Source organism: Pristis pectinata, chromosome 6 (genome assembly GCF_009764475.1).
Source record: "Pristis pectinata isolate sPriPec2 chromosome 6, sPriPec2.1.pri, whole genome shotgun sequence".
Classification (NCBI taxonomy): domain Eukaryota; kingdom Metazoa; phylum Chordata; class Chondrichthyes; order Rhinopristiformes; family Pristidae; genus Pristis; species Pristis pectinata.
The window spans coordinates 102,853,032-102,878,587 of NC_067410.1; the positions used below are offsets into that span (position 1 = coordinate 102,853,032).

Sequence of the window (25,556 nt, forward strand, 5' to 3'; positions counted from 1 at the left end):
GCACTTTCTCTGTAACTAACATTTTATTCTCATGATGAATCTTTCATCAGTGACAGAGAAGCTATTGGAGAGGATACTTGGAGACAGGATTTATGAGCAGTTGGAAAACTATGGCCTAATCAGGGACAGTCAACACAGCCTTGGGCCGGGGAAGTCATGTCTTCTAACTTGATTGAGTTATTCGAGAAGGTGACAAAGGTGATTGAATGTAGAGCTGTGGATGTTGTCTGTATGGATTTTAGTGAAGCATTTGACATGGTCCCTTGTGGTAGGCTCTTCCAGAAGATTAAAATGCATGGGATCCATGGTGACTTGGGTCTGTTTGAATTCAAAATTGGCTTGCCCATAGACAGGGTAGTGGTCGATCCAACCTATTCTGGCTGGAGGTCCATGACTAGTGGTGTTTCGCAGGGATCTGTACTGGGACCCCTGCTGTTTGATGTATATAAAGGACTTGGATGAAGACATGGATGGGTTGGTTGGAAAGTTGTGGATAATGTAGAATATTATCAAAGGATACGGCAGGATATAGATCAGCTGCAGATATGGGCAGAGAAATGGCAGATGGAGTTTAATCTGGTCAATGTGAGGTGTTGCACTTTGGGCGATCCAATTAATGGGACAGCACACTGTTAATAACAAGGCCCTTAACAGTGATGTTCAGAGGGTTTTTGGGGTCTAAGTCCATAGATCTCTGAAAGTGGCTGCACAGGTTGATGGGGTCTTTCCAGCATGGACGAGTTGGGCTGAAGGACCTGTTTTTGTGTTGTATAACTCTAAGACTTCTATGACCTACAGTATTTTAATTTTTTTTACCCTGTCCTTTATGAGGAGCCTTAGTTTTAAGGCCTCATCTGGGACAGTACCACATACCGTCCCTGACTTGGGGCCCCTTTCATCTAGCTGAAAGCCAACATCTTTGGACCACAGGATTTGGCCGAGTGAATGCCAATTTGGCTCTGGGAGGAGTATGGACCTCACTGGGGTACATGCTTGCTGCACGGAAGACAGTCCCTTGGGATCGAGTATGACTTGAAGAACTCGCACACTTTATCTCAACCTATGTTTCCCACCCTGATTCCAATACTCCCTACCCTCCCAATGTAACAACAGTTGGAACTGGAGGCACGGTAGCGTAGCAGTTAGTGTAACGCTACTACAGCGCCAGCGATTGTGGGTTCAATTCCCAACGCTGTCTGTAAGGAGCTTGTACGTTCTCCCCGTGACTGAGTGGGGGTGCTCCAGTTTCCTCCCACATTCCAAAGAGCTACGGGTCAGTAGCTTAACATGGGCGTAATTGGGTGGCGCGGGCTCATTGGGCCGGAAGCGCCTGTTACCATGCTGTATAAATAAAGTAAAGCTTAGCGGGAACAAATACTACAAATCTCACAATCCCCTGTGCTCAAACAATCTGCCTCAAAGGTCACTGTTCCCACAATGCCTCAGCATTCACTGTTTGTATATTGGGAGTTCTCCTTGGCTCTTCCCCAGAGATCACCACCCTGGTATCTGGAGACTGTAGGGTGCATTCGAAGAATCCCAGGGCATGTTCAGTGCTGTGTGGCCCAGCTTGTGTGTGGAGTTTGAACCCACGCCCTCCGGCTCCGTGGCAAGTGGGCCCAAGGCAGCCACCTGCCCAAAGCAACATCAACTCAAACCTGCAGACATGTCATGCATCTGCAAACTGTAAGTTCAAGTGTACTTCGAATATAGAACACCACAACACAGTACAGGCCCTTCGGCCCACAATGTTGTGCCAACATTTTATCCTGCTCTAAGATCTATTTAACCCTTCCCTCCCACATAGCCCCCTATTTTTCTATCATTCATGTGTCTATATAAGGGTCTCTTAAATGTCCCTAATGTATTTGCCCCCACAACCTCTGCCAGAAGTGCGTTCCATGCACCACCACTCTGTAAAACAAAACTTGCCTCTGACCATCCCCCCATACCTTCCTCCAGTCACCTTAAAATTATGTCCCCTCGTGTTAGCCATTGTCTCACTGGGAAGAAATCTGACTGTCCACTCGATTTACGCCTCTTATCATCTTGTACACCAACAAACACCATAAACATACACCAGGCACAACATGTGTCTAAATAAATATATGCAAATACACATATATTGTGCAATAGTAGAGGATATGCATTTAATGCGTGAGGGGGAAAGTTTAAAGGAGATTTTTTTTAACAGTGACAGGTGCCTGGAATGCACTGCCAGGGGTAGTAGTGGAAGCAGATACAATAGTGGTATTCAAGAGGCTATTACACACGTGAACATGGAGGGATATGGATCACGTGCAGGCAGAAGTGATTTAGTTTAATTTGGCATCATGTTCAGCACAGACATCATGGGCCGAAGGGCCTGTTCCTGTGCTGTACTGTTCTCTTGCATGGCACATGCATCCAACATTAACCTCACTACACGTAATGCAGAACCCTGGATCCTCTCACAAACACAGCTCACACAAACATCATCCATAGCTCGACACTCAGATTGCAGACATCCCACAGATGAAGACTCTGGCACACCAAACACACATGCACACCCCACTACGCAAGACTGAACATTGACAACACACAAGAACCCCACCTGGAAATGAAAACCAACAATGCACCACCCACCCCCATGGGAAAAAAACCCTGACACACATATAAAATATGGAGCATACACAGGAAAAACACATAAATGAACATTGACAACATAACGAGCACGCACACACACAGAGCTGCCTTGCACAGTGACGTTCTCTCTCACACACACACACAAACTGGGCAGTCTCTGGCGCTCTGACGTGTCCCTGCCGCTGTATATAGAACGGAGTGAGCGATTGCGGCTCCCAGCGAACACACTGACAAGGGCGCACAAGCAGTGGGCAGCTCCGAGCTTTTGCCTCTTTACTCCTTGCGTTCATCGGACCGTGTCAGCATGACGGGTGAGTGCCGACTGCCCGCAAACACCCCCACCCCACCCCCCCTTCTCTCGCTTCTGGGGCTTTGTGCATTCTTGCTCAGCTCCAAGCTGCAGATAATGTGTCTGCGATTTACCTTGCAGCGGGATGGGGAGCAATCGCAGGCTGCGACAGCCCAGCTCCGCTCTCTGCAAGCGGGCTGCAGTTTACATTTCTTGCAATTAGTTGCCTTCCTGGTATTTTCTCTTCACTTTCCTTTTAAAACCAAATTCTCTTTCCGCTCTCTCTTCTTCCGGTTGAAACTGACCCGGGTCGTATTGAAATGAACCAGTTCTGGCCACAGCAGGTTTCCTGCGCGCCCAATGTGTTTCCAAGACTGCATCTGAGCGCCGTGTTCTTATCTTGATCTTTGGCGTATTTTGTAAGGATTGCACGGTTCCGAATATTTTCCTCTAATTTAGCCCTGTGTCGATCCCAAACCAAGCTTCTTCATAGACTTTCCCCCAACTTTGCACTTAGAATATTAGGCCACAAAACTGCTGCCTACTTTGATCATAATTGCTTTCAACCGATGGATTAAAATACTATTCGATGTGTATCAGTTAAGCGGTGTTTTTTAAAAAAAAAAGTTGGAGCTTATTATTTAAGAAATAACCTTGCAATAAAACTTTAGCTTTTTGACTTGTAGTTTAAACATTCTCCCTCCAGTTCCGGAGTTGGCCAGCAGCTGGCGCAGTTCTTTTGCATGAGACTTGCGGCTTTTTATTACTAACTCTGACAATGAGTTAATTTTAGCATCAAGTTGACCAGTTACAAGGTTAACATCATAGATATATTGATTTATCATCTCTTTGCATTTAGCATTGCATGGCTTTGAAATTAAAACTTGATGTTTATCTGGGTTCATATATGAAACAGAAAGTGCTGGAAATACTCAGCGGGACAGGCAGCGTCAATGGAGAGAAACGGTTAACATTTCGGGGTGAAGACGCTTCATTAAAACTGGGAAAGAGTGAATGAGTGGAGAAGGTTGTGGAGGTGGATAGGGTAAAGGGAATATCTCTGATAGGGTGAGGCCTGGGTTGTGTGGAGATAAGTTTGTGGTGAATGGGGGCAGTGAGAGAAAATCAATAAAAACTATGAAATGAAGGCATTTGGAGAATGAGTCCGCTGACAAAGGCGTGAGCCGTGGAAAACTGGTTCTGATACAGACAGAGAAAGTGAGTAACCTGAAGTTGTAGAATTCAATATCGAGCGCAGAAGACTGCAAAATAACCAAGAAGAAGTTGAAGTAAGCTGCTGTTGGGCCTCATAATAACAGTATAGGAGGTCACAAATGGATCAATGGGATGGAGAATCAAAGTAGCAGGCAACAGGTTGCCTGTTACCTCCACAGGTCTTCTGCAAAGTGGTCACCTGATTTACATTAGTTTTTTTCCAAAGATGGGGCAATCACGTTTGAGCAGTGAATGCAGTGCAGTTGATTGGAAGAAGTGCGTGTGAATTACTGTTTCACATGGAAGGACTCTTTGGGTTTCTGAATACAGGGAAGGGAAGAGGTAAAATAACCCATCAATTGGATGACTTCTACATCTTATCCCCATAGAAACCCTGGCTTCACCATATATTCCATCCATCCTCCAGCTTTTCTGCAACTTGAAACTAACCTGTATTTTCTCTTTTCCTATTCTGATGAAGGGTCTTTGTCCTGAAATATTATACAGTAGCTTAGGCAGTATCACTTTCCACAAATACTGCCTACTCTGCTGTGTGTTTCTGGCATTTTATGTTATTAATTTGGACTTCCAGCATCTGAGGGTATTTTTTATTTCTATTTACTGGCTCTTGTGTGTTTAATGTTTGCTGATTCTCCATTTCAATGTCTCAAGTCCCGTTTCAACCACTTCTCATTCAAAACTGCAATCTGTTCTTCTAAATTCATTATGGTTTCCCACATACTTGTACTTGTGGTCTTTGCTTTTCTATGTCCCAGTACATTGATTAAAATTAAATTAATTTGAATTTGTAAATAAATTCTTAATAATTAGGGAAACATGATGGTCACTCAGCAGGTGAAGCAGTGTGAAAGAGTTAAGGATTCAGTTAATCACCCTTCATTTCCTAGTGTCATTTGACGTTTCCAGCATCTGTGGGTTTTTTTATTCCTTTCACATCGATTTCAGAACCTTTATCCTACATTCCTCCACAGACTTGCCCTTTGTGTCCTGTAACCTCTTTCAGTGTCTTGTTTCAACACCTGCTTTCCCTTGACTTGACTTGAGACTGGTTCCTTTCTGCATTCCTTCCTGTTGGAGACATAAGTCTGCATCTTCCCAGTCACACCCGTAGACTCTCTGTCTCATCCCCTTTCTCGGTAGCCTTGTCAAAATCTATGATTTGTTCCACATTCGATCATCCTTGACCTCTGTCGTAACTGATCCCATGCCATTATCCTGCTGTCTTGGCAATGTTTATCCCCTCCCCAGTTTCTAAGAAAAAATTATCTGGCGACTTTCATAGCTGTTTGTGGGAGCTTGCTGTGCACTAAATGTTTGTTGTGTTTCTTCCATTCTCTGCCTCAACAAATAAGAGGTTAACAATTTGGAGGTGATGCAGGAACTGTTTCCAACAGCAGAGCACAACTTGTGCATTTCAGCTTAGCACATTGCAAGTAAGATGTGTTTGCACTGGAGTGGCTACTGACTGTTTCCTGGATCAGAAAATTGTACCAGTGAAGATTGGATAGGCTGTGGGTGTGTTATCTTTTGGCTTAGAGGTGACTGAGGAGGAAATTTAACATGGAGCTATCTAACGTTATGAAAGGCCTACATGGTGTACAAGTGGACATGGATATAAATTAGAAGATTAGAGGGGTGATTTTGGTGGGGGGAGGGAATTCTTCCAGAGGGTGGAAGGAATGTGGAAGTCAATGGTAAAAGCAGAATCCTCGTCATATTTAAGCGGTACAGTCCACCCCCATGTTACAGGATGTGTTCCTAGAAAATAGTCCATATTGCAATTTTTTTCTCTCTTGTTTTTTCCATTTTATTTTCCGGACCATGAAGCTACAACACCCGGCATGCATCAAGAAACGAGTTGAAACAATATTTTATATTGATTTATTTAGTTTTTCCCCATGCAAGTTCCGTGAGAGCAAATTTTATTCTCCATCTCAAATTTTTGGGTAGTGACTTGTGCCTTCCATAAGGGTGAATTTCCATAACCCAAATGGGGATTGCCTGCATACGGATGTGTACTTGAAGAGCCATGACCTGCAGGGCTCTGGATCCTCTACTAGAGCTGGGATTATGATTCGTAGTTCTTCTGTGACCAGCAGTGTACACGATGGACTGCGTAGCCTCCTGTATTGTATGTTTTCACGATTGCAACAGGGTGACTGTAGTTCAGACATGTAGGCAGCAGGCAATTGAAGCCTGAGATCATGATGAATCAGGCGGCACAGTGGGGCAATTTGTAATGCTGCTGCCTCACAGCTTCAGACATCTGGGTTCAATCCTGACCTCGGGTGCTGTCTGTGTGGAGTTTGCACATTCTCTGTGACTGCATAGGTTTCTTCTGGGTGCTCAGGTTTCCTCCCACATCCCAAAGACGTGTGGGTTAGTTGGTTAATGGACCACTGAAAATTGCCCCTAATGTGTAGGTAAATTGGCTGATTATTGTCACATTTACCGAGGTACAGTGAAAAACTTTGTTTTGCATGCCATCCATGCAGATCATTTCATCACATCAGTACATCGTAGGAGTACAAGGGGAAAAGCAATAGAGAATGCAGAATTTAGTGTTACAGTTACAGAGAAAATACAGTGTAGGCAGACAATAAGGTGCAAGGCCATAATGAGGTAGATTGTGAGGTCAAGAGTCCATCTTATCATACCAGGGGACCATTCAATAGTCTTATAACCACTGGATAGAATCTGTCCTTGAGCCTGGAGGTAGAATGGTGTTGAATTTGGTGGAAGGTGACAAGAATGGGAGGAGATTAAAATGGGATTAATGTAGAATTATTGTAAATGAGTGCTTGATGCTTGCTGAAGACTCAGTGGGCCAAAGGCCCTGTTCCTGGGCTGCATCTCTCTGACACTGTTTGCCCCTTCTACCTGGTTTATTTCTATATCTCTTACAAAACAAAATGGTTTGAGATTTTCAGCGAACCTTGCAGGCTTTAGGGGAGGGAGATCCAGGTTTCAGTCCTATGTGTGAAGAAGTTCTTCTTGACTTTACTCCTAATTTAAAAATAAATGTCCTTTGTTCCATACCCCTCCTGAGGTATAGTACCTAGAACCAGCAGTGTGCAGAGAAGGACACCCTCTTGGCTTGCCACATTTAAGTTCATCAATTACATTAGGTGTTGGTGGTTTCCAGGGCCATCAATGGAGGGTTGATATCTGCTTGTGGCAATGAATGGACTTGGGTTAGAAGTTGATGTTTGGACACATTGGGATTCCAAAGAGAGTGTGCAACCAGAGTGGGAATTTGTTGAAGTGATTGGTTAGGATGGAGTATTTAATTTTCTAAATTATCACATTTTACCTTTAGGTGTGTGTCAGTGAGTTGAGTGAAAATTGCCACAGATTATTTTGAGGGTTGAATGTGATTGTTGCCATGGAAACATAATCAGAAGATCAGTGGAGTGTTCTGGGGGTGTGATTAGTCCCCAGTTCTAGATTTTTGTGGTTGCTGGATTGTCGGTTGAGGTATCTTTGAGATTTAAAAAAACTGGTCGTTAATATTTGAGGTGCTGGAAATTTGAAATCTTACTGCAAATACAGTCATTGGTTTCAATTATAAATGTTCAGCAGAAACCATTCATTCTCTCTCAGATTTAATAGTTTTGCCAAAATAGTTTGATGTAAGATTACAAAGGGAAATGATGCCTTGAATCAGTTAGAATTTTGTAAGCTTTCCACTCTAGCTTCTTGTGAATCAGAGATGCTCGGGTCACTGTAGGTATCTGCTTACAACTCACTTGTAAAATGTGGTGGATCTGTTTTGTGACAAAATGGTGTGAAGCATTTAAAGATGACATCTTTAAAATCTCCAAGGGAAACTTTATGGTATCTGTCTCTTAGTTGGATGAGAATCTGAGGGATTTTTTGTTTTTGAGGGATATTTCCATCGGTAGCTTTTAATTTAATTTACTCAATCGGTGCAGTATGTTCTGTACATTCCATTTGTTTCGTATTGATAACTTTAAATTTCAGTATTGTACCTCTTTCTTATCTGTGACATGTAGTTTAGTCAGTACTTTGGGTCTGCGCTGTGTCCTCTTGTGTATGTGCTGATGTCCAAGTCACCAGTCTGTCTTGGATCCCTTGTCCCAAGCCAACATCCCCAGCCTTGAGCCAGTTCTGCAGGGCAGGCCACATCACTTAGGTGCTCAACAACACACTCTACTGAGTTCCATCATGGCAAGAGGTTACCAGGTCAGCAGGTTAGTGAAGAAGGCATTCAGCACACTTGCCTTCATCAGTCAGGCATTGAGTACAAGAGTTGGGATGTCATGTTACAACTGTACAAAATGTTGGTGAGATCACACTTGGATCATTGTGTGCCAATCTGGTCACCATGCTATGGGAAGGATATCATTAAGCTGGAAAGGGTACAGAAAGATTCATGAGGATGTCACTGGGACTGGAGGGCTTGAGTTATAAAGAGAAAACTGGATAGGCTGGGACTCTTTTCCCTGGAGTGCAAGAGGCTGAGGGATGACCTTTGTAGAGATATTCAGAATCATGTGGGGCATATGATAATAGTCTTATTCCCGGGGTAGGGAGTCTAAAACTAGAGGCATAGCTTTAAGATGAGAGGGGAAAGATTTAAAGAGGAACTGAGGGCAAGTTTTTTCCACACAGGCTGGTGAGTAGATGGAATGAGCTGCCAGAGGAAGTGCAGAGACGGGTACAACTACGATGTTTAAGACATTAGGCAGGTACATTTATAGAAAAAGTTCAGCAGGATATGTGCTAAATGCAGGCAAATGCGATGAGCTCAGTTAGGCAACTTGCTCAGCATGAACTAATTGGGCTGAAGGGCCTGTTCCGATGACTCTCTCCACACAAAGTTGTGGGAATCCCTGACCTGTGACAGCTCAACATGGCAGAGCGTTCAGTGTAGCATTGACCCTCGTGTTCCAGCTAAAGCACGCAGAAGCCCAGTGAAAGTGATGCAAGGGTGCGCACACCTCCAGAACTACCCACCACACAGCTCATGGAGTCAGTCATGGAGAAATAAAAACAAGGGAGACCAATCCTTCAGCCCACTGAGTCTGTGCTGACCATCAAGCACCTTTTTATTGTTTATCCAATCCTGTCCTAGGCACAGTATGGTAGTGTAGCAGTTAGCATAACACCTGTACTGTGTGTAGTGTTCAATGTAAAGTCTGCAGGTCCCACATGCTTCATCAGCCACTGCTGAACAGGGGTGGAAGCAAGTGATCCTCAACCCTGAGGGACAGCCCAAGTAAAACTGTACTTGTCAGAGTTTTCCCATTGAGCCTTCCTGGCCCTGTGTCACAGTCGCACTATTTGCTGGTATCAAACTCCTCTCTTCTGATGGACAAATTCCGACAATCCCCGGCTGTATGAGCTGTTGCCTGTTTGAACAGAACTTCAGTATCGTCTGATCTGCTGTTCTGTTATTGGAAACCCTGCCTTTGGCTGCATGGATTAAAAATTGTTTACAAGCTGAGAACGAAAGCTGGATTGGTTTCCTTTAGTGCAAAATAACGGGTGGTGTGATCATGTGGCATTCCTGCTAGCTTGGGTCACCACTTTACAGTTTCATTGAAGGACACTTCCCTTCCTCCTCCAACAGTTCCACAGGATCCAGTTGACTAGTGGACACCATCTGGAGTTTTACATTCAGCTGCCTGATCTGACTAAGCCTTGGTTTAAGGAAACGTTGCCTCTCCTGCTCACGTAGTAATTGGCAGGATACCAGGAGCCAATGTGCTTTGGTGGTGGTGGTGTTGCTAAATCACATGTTTAGTATCCGGAGGTGAATGTTGACTCAGATACTTGTGATGAGTTCTCCAGGCCCAGCAATGTGGTTGACTCCCTGTAATGAAAATATTACCACCAATGTGGTTGACTCCCTATAACGAAAACCTCTCTGAAACAATTGAGCATGCCACGAAGTTTGAGGGCAAAAATTGTAAATTTCTGAAGATACTGTCAAAAGTGGCAGACCTTGGTTTTTAACTTCTGATGAATTTGCTTTCATGATCATATTAGTGTTACAATGACATAATATGAAATTCATGTAGGCAACGGATTCCAAAGTACAATTTTGGTTTGGATTTCATCTTGTCCTGTCAGGAGAAAGGTGTTTCATTTTGGAGAAGGCCCATGGAATTTCACTAGGATATCACTTTCATTCTGGATCCTGTAGAATGTTGGATCTCATTTACGTCCATGCCCTACTATGTAGACTTCAGCTTGGTAAAGCTGCAGGGCATTGTTGTAAGTTAGTCTGCAAGCTCTTGAAGAAAACCATACTTTTTTAATTTGCAGTAATGTGGGAGGGAGCGTACAGAAATCTGACTGGGTCATCGTTGCCCACTAATGGTTTAGTAGATTTAATAAAAACATTGATCAAATTTTAAACTCTGGCATAAGTAACAGTCTTTTTTGTCACCCCAAGAGATAATTGAATTTTTTCAAAAATTGTTAGTAATAATGTTTACCTAAAGTGTGGTTTTCGTAGTATTGAATTGCATAAAGAAATGAAAATGATTGCAATATTGCATTTACTGCTTTCCAATTGATCGGATGCCATTACGTAATTTGCCTTTTGTTTTTATTCTGCTTTTGGAACCTTTGTAAATAAGATTGAGTGTTTTTTTTAAATTAAATTTTCTGCTTCCTGCCCTGACTGATCAATAGGCCTCTTCTTGCCTTGAAGATTGGACACGATTCACTTGTTGCATATTAATGGTGAATGTTGGTGAGATGCAACATTCTCGCACTTCTTGGAGGACTGGAATAGACTATAGCAGTTCACTTCCACATAAAACTTGGGGACCGAGGAATTGGGTATCTCTTGGGTCAAAGAGGTGACCTAGTCAATGGTGATGCTTCTACCTTCCCACTGTTGAATACCTGTCATAATTTGCTGTCAAAACCCTGACGTGAATCTTAAATGGTGGGGGACTAGGGAGTGCAATGGAACAGAGGGGACCTAGAAGTACAAATGCATAGTTCATTGAAAGTGGCTTCACAGGTAGACAGGATGGTGAAAAAGTCGTTTAGCACGCTGGCCTTCATCAGTCAGAGCATTTAGTGTTGGGTTGGGACATTATGTTGCAGTTACATAAGTTGTTGGTGAGGCTGCATTTGGAGTACTGTGTACAGTTGTGGTCACCCTGTTATAGGAAAGACGTTAAACTGGAAAGAGTGCAGAAAATATTTACGAGGATGTTTCCAGAACTGGAGGGCCTGAGTTACAGGGAGAGGTTGGCCAGGCTAGGTCTTTATTCCTTGGAATGTAGAACAATGAGGGACAAACTTGTAGAAGTGTTTAAAAGTATGAGAGGCACAGATAAAGTGGACGGTAACAGTCTTTTCCCCAGGGTAGGGGAGTCCAAAGCTAAGGTGTATAGATTTAAGGTAAGACTGGAAAGATCTAAAAGGGCCCTGAGGGGCAATTTTCCCACACAGAGGGTGGTGAGTATATGGAACAAGCTGCCAGAGGAATTGAGGCAGGTACAATAGTATAATTTAAGAAGCACTTGGATAGGTACACGGAGGGGTTAGGCTTGGAGGGATGAGGACTGAATGCAGGAAATTAGGACTAGCTGGTGGGCACAGTGGTTGGCATGGACTGGTTGGGCCGAAGGGTCTGTATCCATGCGGCGTTGCTCTATGACCACATACACAGGAAGTCACAGAACATTGCACATAGATTTTGTCTTCAGTATCACACTAATATGAATAGTCAATAATTGCTTCATTTTCTAACTATGATGATTCAAGGTATTTTTATATTTAAGGTCATTGTGGCCATCTTAAGATGGTAGTATTGGGTATGGTGATTGAAATGTAAAATGGTACAATAGGTGGTGTTGTGATAGCTATTATCTAATACTGGCAGCTTTCTTTGTTGATTTGGTTAATTTGCCCATAGCTCTTCCAGGGGTCATGAGCAAGTAAGTTTGCACAGTAGTGCAGCAGTTGGTGCTGCTGCCTCATTGCTCCAGTGACCATGCCATGTGACGTATCATAAGGGACATTGTCTGTACGGACTTCAGTAAGGCAATTTGACAAAGTGTACTGCCCTGCCTCTTGCGTACTTCCTCAAAATCTCAATCAAATTAGTGAGGCAGGATATCCCCCCTGCACAAGCCACACTGCCTATCCCTAAGCAGTCCCTGCCTTTCCAAACATACATAGATCCTATTCCCTTAGGATTTTCTCCAGTAAATTCCTTACCACTGTCATAAGACCTACTGGCCTATAGTTACCTAGCATTTCCTGCTGCCTTTCTTAAAGGAACAACATTAGCTATCCTCCAGTTTTCTGGGACATCACCTATGGCAACAAAGATGCAAAGATCTGCATCAGGACCACAGTTATCTCCTCCCTTGCTTCCATTGGAACCTGGGATAAAATCCAGGAATTTATTAACCGCTGTGTCCCATGACACCTAACACCTCCTCCTCCTTAATAGTGACATGGTCTAGATTATGTGCGTGCTTTTGAACTCTCTCTTCCAAGTCCTTTTCCTTGGAGAACATAGATGAGAAGTAGTAATTTAGGAGACTGCCTAGCTTCACACAGATTATCCCTTTGGTCCTGAAGGGAACCTACTCTTTCCCTCAGTAGCTTCTTGATCTTGATATACCTGCTAATTGCTGAACTGTCTAGGTGCAGCCAAATGTATGGAAACATTTAGAGTGGAAATCTAAACTGTTGCCACTTAAACAGTGAAAGCTGCTTTATTGGATAAACACTTCTTCACCACACAGATGAGGTTTCAATTAACATTTCAAGCTTTTATTTCCATTTGCTGGAACGCAGGAATGAGGAAGAGATACTTTGGTTGTTATGGAACCTTGCTTAGACAATACCTCTAGTATGGCATTCAATCCACTACGCCAGTGCTCATGAAAAGTAGGCGTACAGCACTGATTCAACAGAATGAGTCCAGTGCTTGGAGGTATAGTTCAGAGGCACAAGTTGCAGAAAGTTAGTTTAAGTTACCCTTGAGTTTTAGAAGATAGGGAGGGGGTATGATCAAATCAAGCTTTTTTTCAAAAAAAAAAATTGAGGGATTCAATGGAATGGACGGAGAAATTATCCAAGTTCAAGTTTATTGTCAATGGCATACATACCCAGGGTATAGATGCCATGAAAATTCACTTTTTGCAGCAGTAGCATATAGTACTTGAACAGACACCATAAATTGAATGTTTGGGGAAGGGGGGGGGATAAAGCCAATTTTTGATGATTTGCTCAAAAAATGCAATCATTTTCTTTGTGAAAATGCTGCCATCCTTAACTCTCTAGTCCCAGCTAGCACCCCACCTTCCCCCCCCCCCCCCCCCCCCCCCCCATCTCCCAGAATGCTCCTGAGAGGCATATTGCCTGAAAAAGGGCCTTTGTGTCCAACTTAGTCCATGCCAAATATCAAGTAACCAATTGCATTAATTCCATTTTATTATTCTACTTCCCCATCAACTTCAACCCCCAATCTTACCACGCACAAGGGCTAATTTACAGTGGTCATTGATCCACAGTTGGTCCAACATAGTCCCATTGTTCAAACTTTCCAACCCAGCATTCAAATCTTGCCTGGCTTTGCACTGCCTCCAACCTCCTCCAGCTGTGCATCCCTCTCATCTCCACTGCCTTTACTATTTTGACCCAGATTTTATTTTCTCTAAGTGGCAGCTGTGCCTTCAGCTGTCTTGGGTTTAAAGCTCTGGAATTCCCTTTGGCATTCTCTCCTCTCTCCTCTAACCAAAAGGTGGGGTTGAAGTTTTTTTTTCAATCAGACTGAATATCTCCCTACATGATTTGGTTCAACTTGTTGATCACTCCTTGATTTATTAAGTTAAGGATTCTTGGTTAGTAGAGTTTGACCATTGTCGCACTGTGTGACTCTTGATGTTTTCTGAAGAATCTTGACAATTCTATAACTTTTGATAGAGCTGGAATGTGTGTTTGTACGTGGCTGTTAATCTGAAGAATTCACTCTGTTAAGACTGTGGGAGTTGGTGTGCAACAGCCACCACACTTAAAGAAATTTACATCAAGCATCCTCTACTAGGGACATAAATGGGAGCAGGAGTAGGCCCTCGAGCCTGCTCCACCATTCAATTAGATCGTGGCTGATCTGGCCATGGACTTAGCTCCACCTACCTGCCTTTTCCCCATAACCCTTAATTCTCCTACTATGCAAAAATCTAACTGTCTTAAATGTATTTAATGAGGTTGCCTCTACTGCTTCCCTGGGCAGAGAATTCCACAGATTTGCTACTGTCTGGGGAAAAGTAGTTTGTCCTCATCTCTGTCCGAAATCTACTCCCCCGAATCTTGAGGCTATGTCCTCTAGTTCTAGTCTCAGAACTCAGCAGAAGTGAGTCATCCTTGATCTTGTGGGACTGCCTGAGAGAAGGGGAGCAGAGAGAATGTTTCCCCTTGTGGATGCCATCAACATGAGATGGTCTCCAGGTGATTCAATAGGGAATTCTAAAGAAACATCTATACCCATGAGTAGTGAGAATGTGAAACTCACTGCCACGGGGAGTGGTTGAAGCAAATAGTATTGATGCCTTTTAAGAGGAGGCTGGAAAGTTCAAGAGAAGGGAACAGAGGGTTACACTGATGGGTTTAGATGAGGGAAGATGTGTGTTTGGGGTGGGTTTGCTTGATTGGGCCATAAAAGCAGGTGAGGACTAGTTGGGCTGAATAGTTTGTTTCTCTGCCATATAGCCAATGCTTATTAGGATTACAACTTGACTGTCAAGACAGCTACGTCCAAGTGATGCACCAACTCCTCCATTATCTCCAGTGCCTCATGAACAATAAAATTATATCACCATCAAGACGATATCATCACATTTGGTGTCGCTATGTTGGAAAATGGGCCCATATCCCTTGTCCATATGAGTATTATCCTCTTACAAATTTCCTTGTTCATATAAGCTTCAGACAGATTATTACTTCTGGCTAAAACTGTGTGCATGGATACACTTCTTGGTGGTAAGCCTAAGTTCAGTAGGTATCTTTGTCTTGGAGTCTGAACATCATGGGTTTGGCTCACCCTAGAGGTACAAACACCTCGCCTGACAAAGTGCAGTACTGAGTTGCTGCCTTTCTTCTTAAGGTAATGGATTGGAGCTCCTTTGACACTCTCAGGTTGGTGTAAGAGTCCTGGTAAACCAATAAAACTGCAGATGCTGGAATTTGAAACCAAAACAGAAATATTGGAAGAACTCTGCCTGTCAAGCAGCATCTGTGGAAAGAAGAAACAGTCGACATTTTGGGTTGAAGACCCTTCAACAGAAGAAGGTTCTTGGTGCACTACAGATCATTGTATCCCTCTTCCACATCACTAAGAGTAGAATTATCTGCTTATCTTATCACATTGTTATTTGAGAAATAGTTTCCCACTGTTCAACAGCAAACACTCAAAATTGTTCCTCGTGGTCCGTAAAGCATCTTGTGACACGTTTACTTACTACTGGCATCTGGTGACTAAAGCAAAATACTAGATGTCTCGTATAGAAACAGACTTAATGAACTGCCTTTACACCTGAAGTTTGTTATCTTGCACTTGGCAAATGGGACTAGCTTGGATGGGGCATCTTGGTCAGCATGGACCAGTTGGGCTGAAGGGCCTGTTTCTGTGCTATATAATCCTGACTTCTATCAAAATTTTGTATCAAACTGATTTGTATCAAGCTATTGTTCTAAGGGCAAGTTGTGCTGAGCTCGGTTAATAACTTGTATTATATCATTTTCTACTGTGATGCCAGAAAAGAGCATGATGATTAAAATGGTGTCTGTCCATGCTTACAGAATGTTGGACAAGGTTGTAGAGAGGCTGAATAAATATTGGAGCTTTGCTTAATGTTTCATGTCCTGTATCTTTTCAGAATTGTTGACCTTAACATCAAAATATGGACCTTGTGTATTTTAGCAAGTAACTTTTTAATTTTCCCAGTTTTACAATCTCTGCTAATTTTGAAGTAAGTTGAAAATCATCTGGCTTTCTCAATCTTGCTGTTAGTGATAGACTCCAAACTCTCAAGTTTAGAATGCAAGTTATGCTGGAGAAATCAACGGCATATGACATTTCTGCCTGGTTGCTTGGAACTATTTGTAAATCAATTTAAATGATGATAACTTTCTGCCATTGGAATGTTTGATATCTAATAAAATGCTTGCAACATGAGCTGCTCTGGAGCATCTTCATAATAAACTAGAGCATTAAATGAGTGGTGATTGATATTGATCATTGGTTGAAAATTTTTATTATTAGAAACTACACATTGCCTAATCGGATAGTGGGTGTTCTTCATGAAGCTAAGTTTTTCTTACGGTTTGATAGCTGGTGTGTACTCAGTGGGTTGAATTTCAGAGTTGTGTAACTCTATGACTAAGCATGAGGCAAGCAGTAATTCTTCAGATAAAACTCTACAATTTCATTTGGGGAAATTTGAGAACCAAGCTCAACTGGATTGGTGCTTGGCTGTCCAGTTCTGCTAGATTAAGTGACCTGCCTTCCTGACAGTAAATAATAAAATAATGGAGTCAGTTATGTGTCTTGTGTTGGGAAGGACGACTAGAAGGAACAGTGATGCTTGCACATTTACCTGTGACAAGCAGAGAACCATTTTCTATTTACAGATGTAACTGCCAATTTTCATTAATGTGTGCACTGTGTGAGAACTAAGCTAAACCAAATTGTGTGCAATGAGTAAAACTGAGCCTTTTAACTGGTTATGACTTTTCCTCAAAAGTAGGAAAAAATGGAAACCAAAGGTTTACATTGCAGAGAGGAGGTTAGGAGAACGAAAACCATGTTTACAATAGGATGGTGACCAAGAGGCTCAATTGACACTGTTAGTGGTGATTTGGGCTGAGAGAGGGTGGGGAGGGCTTGATAATCATCGCTGCTTTATCTGTGGGATGTGTAAACGGAGGGAGATGAATGAGAACAGGAGAGCAGGGGACACTGTTGGGATCTGTGAGATACAAAAGTAATATAATTACTGGCAATCTGAAAGTTAATTTTTCATCACAACTGGCCAGTTCTGATACAACTGGAAAGGCTGGTTATTTGAAATTGTTGAATTGTGTACTAAGGGTTGTAATATGCCAGTCAGAAGGTGAGATGTTTCTTTCTTGAACCTGCAGCTTCATTTGAACAGTAAGATTCCATAGATGTAGACAGATCAAAGTGACAGGCAACTGGAAGTTTGGGTCATCCTTGAGAGTTCTACAAGGCAACCAACCAATCTGCATTTGTTTTTCCAATATGGAGGAGAACACATTGTGAACACTGAATGCTACCCACTAAATTGGAAGAAGTACAAGTGACTCTATTCTTACAATTTTTACCCAGTTCTGATGGAAGGTCATTGACCTGAAATGTTAAATCTGTCTGGTTTTTTTTCTTTCTCTGAGTATGCCACAATTTCAGCATCTAAAGTTTCTTGATTACTGTTTGGATTTTTAACAAAAGCTCCGTTTCAACTACACTGGCCGTCTCCTACATGTACTTCTTTCCTATAATGGATGAAAGCAAAGTTGGAAACATGTTTTGAAGCTTTGTGTGAAGAGTGCATGTTTCTACTGATTGTGCTGCTCTAGAAGATTTAAATGTTTTTATTTTGAGTAAATATTACGGACCTTGAACTCAGATTGGAACTTAACAACATCATAATCTCTTGTGGTTTTTGTTTACAGATCAAGCCTTCGTAACACTAGCAACTAATGATCTATATGGGAAAGGAGCATTGGTGCTAGGAACCTCATTGCGAAATCACAAAACTACAAGAAAGCTGGTGATTCTTCTAACTCCCCAAGTATCTAACAATATAAGGTACTTGTATATTGAATCAGTGATTTGTTTATACTCCATCTGGGCACAATTTGACTCAAGTTGAGATTGTTTGAAGACTTTGTATAGTTAAACACAACCAATTGACCCAACAGCTTTTGTTTACATGCATTTATTTACTATTAATTGCCTTAGATATAATTTTAGTTGGTCTCCTATTCTTTCTCTGGCCATTCTCAGCCTTGCAACCTGCTTCTCTGTTGGTTAGTAATGAAGGTTTGAATGTGTTGAGGAGAACTCTCTTGTGGTCTTAATAAATGGTTCTCGCCTTGCCTGGCACAAGAGCAATTTTTTATATTGTCCCACTGTGGGCAGTTAAGTACATACTCAATCCCAAAGGCACCTGAATGTTTGTCTGTCACACAAAATATAAACCTTGGAGCAAGGTCTAAAAGTGAATGGTGAATGTTGAAATAATTCAGTTGGTTAGAACTCTACTGAGTTAGGGTGGACAGTGAAATTCAAGAGCTACAAACAAAAAGCTGGAGGAACTCAAGGGGTCAGGCAGCATCTGTGGAGGGGAAATGGACAGTCAACATTTTGGGTTGAGACCCTTTATCTGGACTGCAAATTCTCTGAAATTCAAGGTCTCACTGAATGGCCTTGAATCAGGATAATCTTGGGGAAAATTTGGTTCTTTATATTCAGATGCCAAGTTGGAGGAGAGACTGCTGGCCACAATGCTCATTTAAAGCATCCTGGTTTAAATTTCCTTTATTGGACTAGTTTTGTAACAGCTGTGTATCCATTCTAAAGAGAACCTACTTTTGCTGGAATGAAAATTTCTTCCTTCAGCACAAATATTGGCTTGCATGCCCTTTATTTTTGATGGGGAAACTCCAAATAAAATAAAATGCCCTTCAGTATGCAAAAATCCACTGTCTAGATTCTGCCCTCTATTTCTGATAGAAGTTGCCACAGAACATGCTGAACATTGTCATTCTACACTTGGCCATTCCACCTATAGCATGGAATAATTGCACTCGCCGAATGACGCTGGAGAACAGTGGTGTGCTACTGATGTTGCTCAGCTTGTAGTCCATAGCTGCCTAATCCAGCAACCATGAGTTAAGATCTCATCCTAAATAAGAAAGGTGGGGGGTATTCTGCAGGTTAAGCAGCATCTGCAGAACAGGAAAATGCATTGGAACTGGTTTCAATTGCAGCAAGAAGGGAGTGAGGAACAAAGAGAGGGCAGTGCTGAGGCAGAAGGTGGAAAAGATTAAATAATAAGTGATAATAATATTGTGCGTGAGTGGGTGGGAATGAAACGAGGATCCTAGATGGGCCTAGAGGAGGTGTTAATGGGGAGATCTGAATCTATATGTGAGATTGTTAGTGTTGTTCAGGAAAGCTGAACTGTGATCAGAAGATGAGTCTCTTGAGCTTCAGATTCATTGGAACAGCGCAAGAGGCCGCAATCAGAAGCAGACTGAACTAAAGTTAGAAGTGACTCGGAAGCATGGGTTGTAGATGGAATAGAAGAGTTGGCTAAATTTTTCATTTAGCCATCCACCAAAGGATGCTACATTTTGGGCAATGAATAGCAAACTCAAGAATGGTTTTTTTTTGTTGGGATGCTAAATGGTGGGAAGAGGGGAGGCAAAAATGGAGGTGTTGCGTCACCGGTGATTGGTTATGAAGGGAAAAGGAATGTTGGTTGTGAATTTGGAAGGGAATTGGAATGGCACTGTAAAAGGGGAGAAAAGAAAGATGTGCTTACTGGTGGCATCACCCTGGAGGTGGTACGGATAACCTGTTGAACTTGGAAGACAATTGGAAGATAAGGACGTGGAAAACTTTATCACATCCCCGAGAAGCTGGAAAGGGACGAGAACAGAATTATGGGAAATTGAAGAGAGCAGTGAAGGGCCCAGTTCTATGGAGGACCTAAAGAACTGAGGAGAAAGGAAGGTCTCTCAGAAGCGGGAAAAATATTTTGGAACCGATGGGGGGAGAAAACTGATGTGGCACGAAAAGAAACCAGAAGAACGAAACTGCAGTGGAAGAAAATGCTATTGCTGTAGTTTGAGGCTGTTTTATTTTGAAAAAGCTAAAATATGGAAATGAGAGCTTCACTTTTGGTTTGTTAAAGATCAAAGTTTTTGTTGTAAATGCCTGCTTTGTATTTGCATTGAAGCAATAATAACCACTTGGTATTTATATGCCAGCTTCTTACATGGGAGAATGTGCAGTCATTACTATAGAAACCATATTAAACTATCATCCAGTTTACTGTTCATTATTTGTGTGATAAGGTACATGGTGTTTCAGGCTACATTTAAATGCATATAAATTTCTTTTTCACCACTTCTTACACATTTTTTTTGGTAAATTTCAATGTTAGTAGTTCCTCTTAGAAGCCTAAGTCCAAACGTGGTGAAATGTGACTGATCTGTTTCTGTGTGCAGATATAAATGCACAAGATATTGAGGAATAAGTGGATAGTTGGAACAAAACTGCATAGCCTTAGATGAGCAAATTCTGCAGCTGTGATTCTGGATTATTCCAGAACAAGAAAATATACCTGTTTTCTCGGGGCAATGGAGGATTAATTGAGACTGATGAGGGCCACAGTAACTTTTGTTAAACCTGAGATGAGTGATAGGAGTTGAACAGTCAGGTGATGGACAAAACAAGCATTGAGAAGGTCAGAAAGACTGCAGCAAGTTGAATGCAAGCAAATCCTGTCCAAATGATTCTAAGATAGATTTGCTTCAATAGAATCTGTTATTACTCTGACCTAGTTGGGAAGGATTTTCTCATGGGAGAGGCAATGAACAAGATGACATGCAGATGGACACTTATCAACCTGGCTTGAAATATTTTTTATTGTGTTTTGAAAAAAAAATTGGAATTAAATGCAGAAAGACCATTAAATGAATGAAGCAACTCCCTAAAACATCTGACTCTCTTTTTAAGATGCTTCTTAAGTGTGCATCATCATTTCCTCCCAAGCCTTTGGCCGATTGCTCTTCTAGCTCAGTGCCAGATTTTGTTTGAAAATGCTGTTGTGAAGCATCTGAATGTTTTCCGTGTTAATGGAGCTACATATGCTCTGTATTGTTCCCAGAGCTCTGTTCCTTAATTACACTGAGGCTCAAACCTGTGGTTTACATGTTCAATTGCAGACTACAGACTAGGTACTGCTGAAGGATGTGCTGTGTGATCTCTGTACAAACTATAGGTCACTAATGAGTGATGCAGTGCAATATGAGAGAGTGCATCTGCTGGCACCACTTCTTGAATGAAATCTGCAGCTTCTGAAGTAATCTTTGCCTGTGCTCCCTACAGGCTTTTCTTATAGCTTTATTATAGGGATCAGTGATCACTTTCTATTATAAATTTCCTTTCAAGCAGATGGGTGTGGAACTTCTCATTGCCTTGTACAAACACTTGTACAAGTATTGCAATTAACAATAGCTCTTTTATCTATGTTGATGCTCCTTGTATCTGCTGACATGAGTACTTTAGATACGAAGGTTATCTGTTTGCCCTGTAGTGCGGCTGCTAGCTAGATGAATCTACTTGTAAGATGGCAATGTATTTATTCTGTGTAGTGTGACTGGCTCATCCCCATGCCCACCTTCTCCTTGTGACCACCAGTATTAAGCACCTTTTCATTCGGTTCTCTCATGTTCTGACACAAGGATGAAAGATTCCCCATATTGAATTAACCCTGGAAAGTTTCTGAGTTCTTTCTTGTCCTTTGTCACTTTCACCTTGGGATTTGGCTGTGACTTTTTCTGGGCTTAATTCCAGCTGGCATAATACGTCTGAAGAGGCTAGCACGATGGATTTTGCAAGCATCATCCACTCCATAGATCAGAATGTCGTCGAATCAGTATGGCGTAGGAGGAGGCCATTCAGCCTGTTGAATTCATGCCAGCTCTAAAGCAATGCAGTTGGACCCACTTCTATCCCCATAGCTCTGCATTTATTTCCCTCAAGTGCCTATCCAGTCAACATTTATCATTCCACTGCCCAAGTACGCATTGAGTTCTAGGTCATTGTCACTTGCTGCATAAAAATGTTCTTCCTCGATTTGCCTCTGAATCTCTTGCCCAAACTCTTAGGTCTCTCATCTATCGTCAATTCATAGTGACGGGCTTTTCTTTGCCTACTTATATAAGCATGACAATCTTCTCCACCTCTATCAAATCTCCTCTCAGCTTCCTTTGTTGTCGGGAGAACAAATCCAGCTTCTCCAGCCTAAGCTTGTAAGTAAAATCCTTCGTCTTGGAGCACTACAAACACTTGAATCTCCTTGGCACCATCACAAGGGCCTTCACGTGGTGTAGTACCAGAACTGTACATGTGGCCTTTCTTGATCTTTATACCCGATCCTTCTATTTATCAATTGTTAAATCTTCTCAATATGTCCCACCACCTTCACAGGTCTCTGCACGTGAGCCCACAGGTCCCTCTATTCTTGCACTCTCTCTTTAGAATTGTTCCATTAGTTCTGTGCTGCTTCTGCCTCATTCCCTTTTACCAAAATGCGTCACTTCAGACTTCCCTGTATTAAATTTCATCATCTCCCTGTCTCCCCAGTCTGATGCTTGTTGTAGTCGATTGCTGTCAACCTTGCTATTATCTTTTAACTTTTGTATGACTGGCAAATTTGAAATTTTACTCTATTTCAGTACCCCAAGACATTTTTAAGATATCTTTATTAGTCACGTGTACATCGAAACACACAGTGAAATGCATCTTTTGTGTAGTGTTCTGGGGGCAGCCCACAAGTGTCACTACGCTTCCAGTGCCAACATGGCATGCCCACAACTTCCTAACCAGTACATCTTTGGAATGTGGGAGGAAACCGGAGCACCTGGAGGAAACCCCCACAGTTACAGGGAGAACATACAAACTCCTTACCATGGCTGGAATTGAACCCAGGTTGCTGGCGCTGTAATAGCGTTACACTAATTTATTATGTCGAATAACAGGGCTGTTGGCATTAACCCTTGGGCAGTACCATTGTCATCCTCCTGACTGGAAACCCCAAGCATTTACCACAATTTACCAATTTGTGCCCATTTTAATCCAAGCTGACACTGACCTCTCCTCTCTCTCAAGCCTCTGTTCTGTCATTTACCTCCCTTATGGTACTTCATCAAATACTTAAAATCCATGAAGGCATCAGCTTTCTGTTAGTAAAGCAAGCCAATTCAATAAATTTAGTCAGTCTTTTACAGATCGTTGCTGGTTTTCCTCAACTCCAGATTTCTTCAAGTAGCCGTTAATAAATCTCTCAAGAAGAAAAATTATTTCTAAGACCTCGCCCACCACTGAAGTTAAACTGATCGGTTTATAGTTATCAGAAGTGTCTTGTGTACCCTTTCTTGCATAAAGGTGTCACTTTTGCCACTTTCTAATCCTCCAGCACCTCCTCTGTCTGCAGGGAAGATTTATGGCAAGTCCTCCCACTGTGTCTAGCCCTCCAGGAGCAACATGTGATGCATGTCATCTGGATCAGGCCGTCAGTCCCCCCCCTCAGCACAGCCAGCCTTTCCAATACATCGTGCCTTTCCAACTCTCATCTCATCCATTGACTCTGCCAACTCTTTTATTTGACAGCATCCTTATCCATGCTGAACACCAACATAAAGTCTTCCAGCTGACGCAGTGACTCACTTTAACATCTTCTACTCTGGCGTACTGCATGCAGTGCTCACAATGTGACCACCTCCACACTAGAGAAACCAAATACAGATCAGGTGACTGCTTTGAAGTGCATCTCCAGTCAGTTTGCAAGGGTGACCTTGAGCTTCCAGTCACCTGTCATTTTAATTCTGTCCCACTCTGCTCTAACTTCTGTCTTGAGTTTTCTCCATATGTGCCCAATGGAAGCTTGAAGCAGCATTATCATCATCATCTATCTAGGCACGTTGTAGTCCTTGGTTCTCAATATTACATTTAATAATTTCGGGTAACTACTCTATTGTTTTCTCTCTTACAGATGTGAGCATACCAATCTTTGTCTCTCTTCTGCCTCCAATTGCTGGCTTGTAAATTGTTACCCAAACAAATTTTAGTCTGCACCTGATCACAGTCATACATAGAACATAAAACAGTACAGCACAGGAACAAGCTCTTTTGGCCCACAATGTCTGTGCCGACCAACATGCCAAACTAAACTAATCCCACACGTGATCCATATCTTTCCTTTCCCTTTTTGTTCGTGTGCCTGTCTAAATGCCTCTTAAGCGTTACTATCATATCTGCTTCCACCATTTCCTCTGGCAAAGTGTTCCAGGTGCCCACCTCCTGTTTTTCTTTTTAAAAAAAAAAATTGCCTCGTAAATCTCCTTTAAACTTTTCCCCCTCGCACCTTAAGCTATGCCTGTTAGTATTTGACATTTTCCTCCAGTTCTCTCCAACTCTACCCCTCTCTGAAACCTAAAACAAATCCAGCTTCTCCAGCCTAAGCTTGTAAGTAAAATCCTTCGTCTTGGAGCACTACAAACACTTGAATCTCCTTGGCACCATCACAAGGGTATTCACACGTGGTGTGGTACCAGAACTGTACATGTGGCCTTTCTTGATCTTTATACTCAATCCTTCTATTTTGTTTTATTCTGTTCTGTTATTCTATTCTGTTTTATTGCTTTTCCAGTTCCAATAAAGGATCATTAGCTTGAAACATTAACTGTTTCTCTCCCCATGAATGCTACAGTGGCATGCAAAAGTTTTTGGGTACCCCTGATCAAAATTTCTGTTGCTGTGAATAGTTAAGTGAGTAGAAGATGAACTGATCTCCAAAAGTCATAAAGTTAAAGATGAAACATTCTTATCAACATTTTAAGCAAGATTAAGTGTATTATTTTTGTTTTGTACAATTTTAGAGTGGGGGAGAAAGGAAAAGAGCACCATGCAAAAGTTTGGGCACCCCAAGAGATTTTGAGCGCTCATAACTTTTACCAAGGTCTCAGACCTTCATTAGCTTGTTAAAGCTATGGCTTGTTCACAGTCATCGTTAGGAAAGGCCAGGTGATGCAAATTTCAAAGCTTTATAAATACTCCTCAAACCTTGTCCCAACAATCAGCAGCCATGGGCTCCTCTAAGCAGCTGCCTAGCACTCTGAAAATTAAAATAAATGATGCCCACAAAGCAGGAGAAGGCTATAAGAAGATAGCAAAGCATTTTCAGGTAGCCGTTTCCTCAGTTCATAATGTAATTAAGAAATGGCAGTTAACAGGAACGGTGGAGGACAAGTTGAGGTCTGGAAGATCAAGAAAACTTTGAGAGAACTGCTCGTGGGATTGCTCGAAAGGCAAATCAAAGCCCCTGTTTGACTGCAAAAGACCTTCGGGAAGATTTAGCAGACTCTGGAGTGATGGTGCACTGTTCTACTGTGCAGAGACTCCTGCACAAATATGACATTCATGGAAGAGTCATCAGAAGAAAACCTTTCCTGTGTTGTCACCACAAAATTCAGCATCAGAAGTTTGCAAAGGAACATTTAAACAAGCCTGATGCATTTTGGAAACAAGTCCTGTGGACTGATGAAGTTAAAATAGAACTTTTTGGCTGCAATGAGCAAAGGTATG

At 42.1% G+C, this 25,556-nt stretch overlaps 1 protein-coding gene across 2 annotated transcripts in view; it reads left to right on the forward strand.

The window, feature by feature from the left end:
- Positions 1-2,788: 2,788 nt before the first annotated feature.
- gyg1a (glycogenin 1a) overlaps positions 2,789-25,556 on the forward strand; it is a 70,869-nt gene continuing 48,101 nt past the window's right edge. For both annotated transcript variants that reach the window (XM_052017498.1, XM_052017499.1), the window contains exons 1-2: positions 2,789-2,936; positions 17,849-17,984. In XM_052017498.1, coding sequence (XP_051873458.1) covers positions 2,930-2,936; positions 17,849-17,984 — 143 coding nt within the window. In that variant the 5' untranslated portion in view covers positions 2,789-2,929. The remainder of the gene's footprint in view (positions 2,937-17,848; positions 17,985-25,556) is intronic.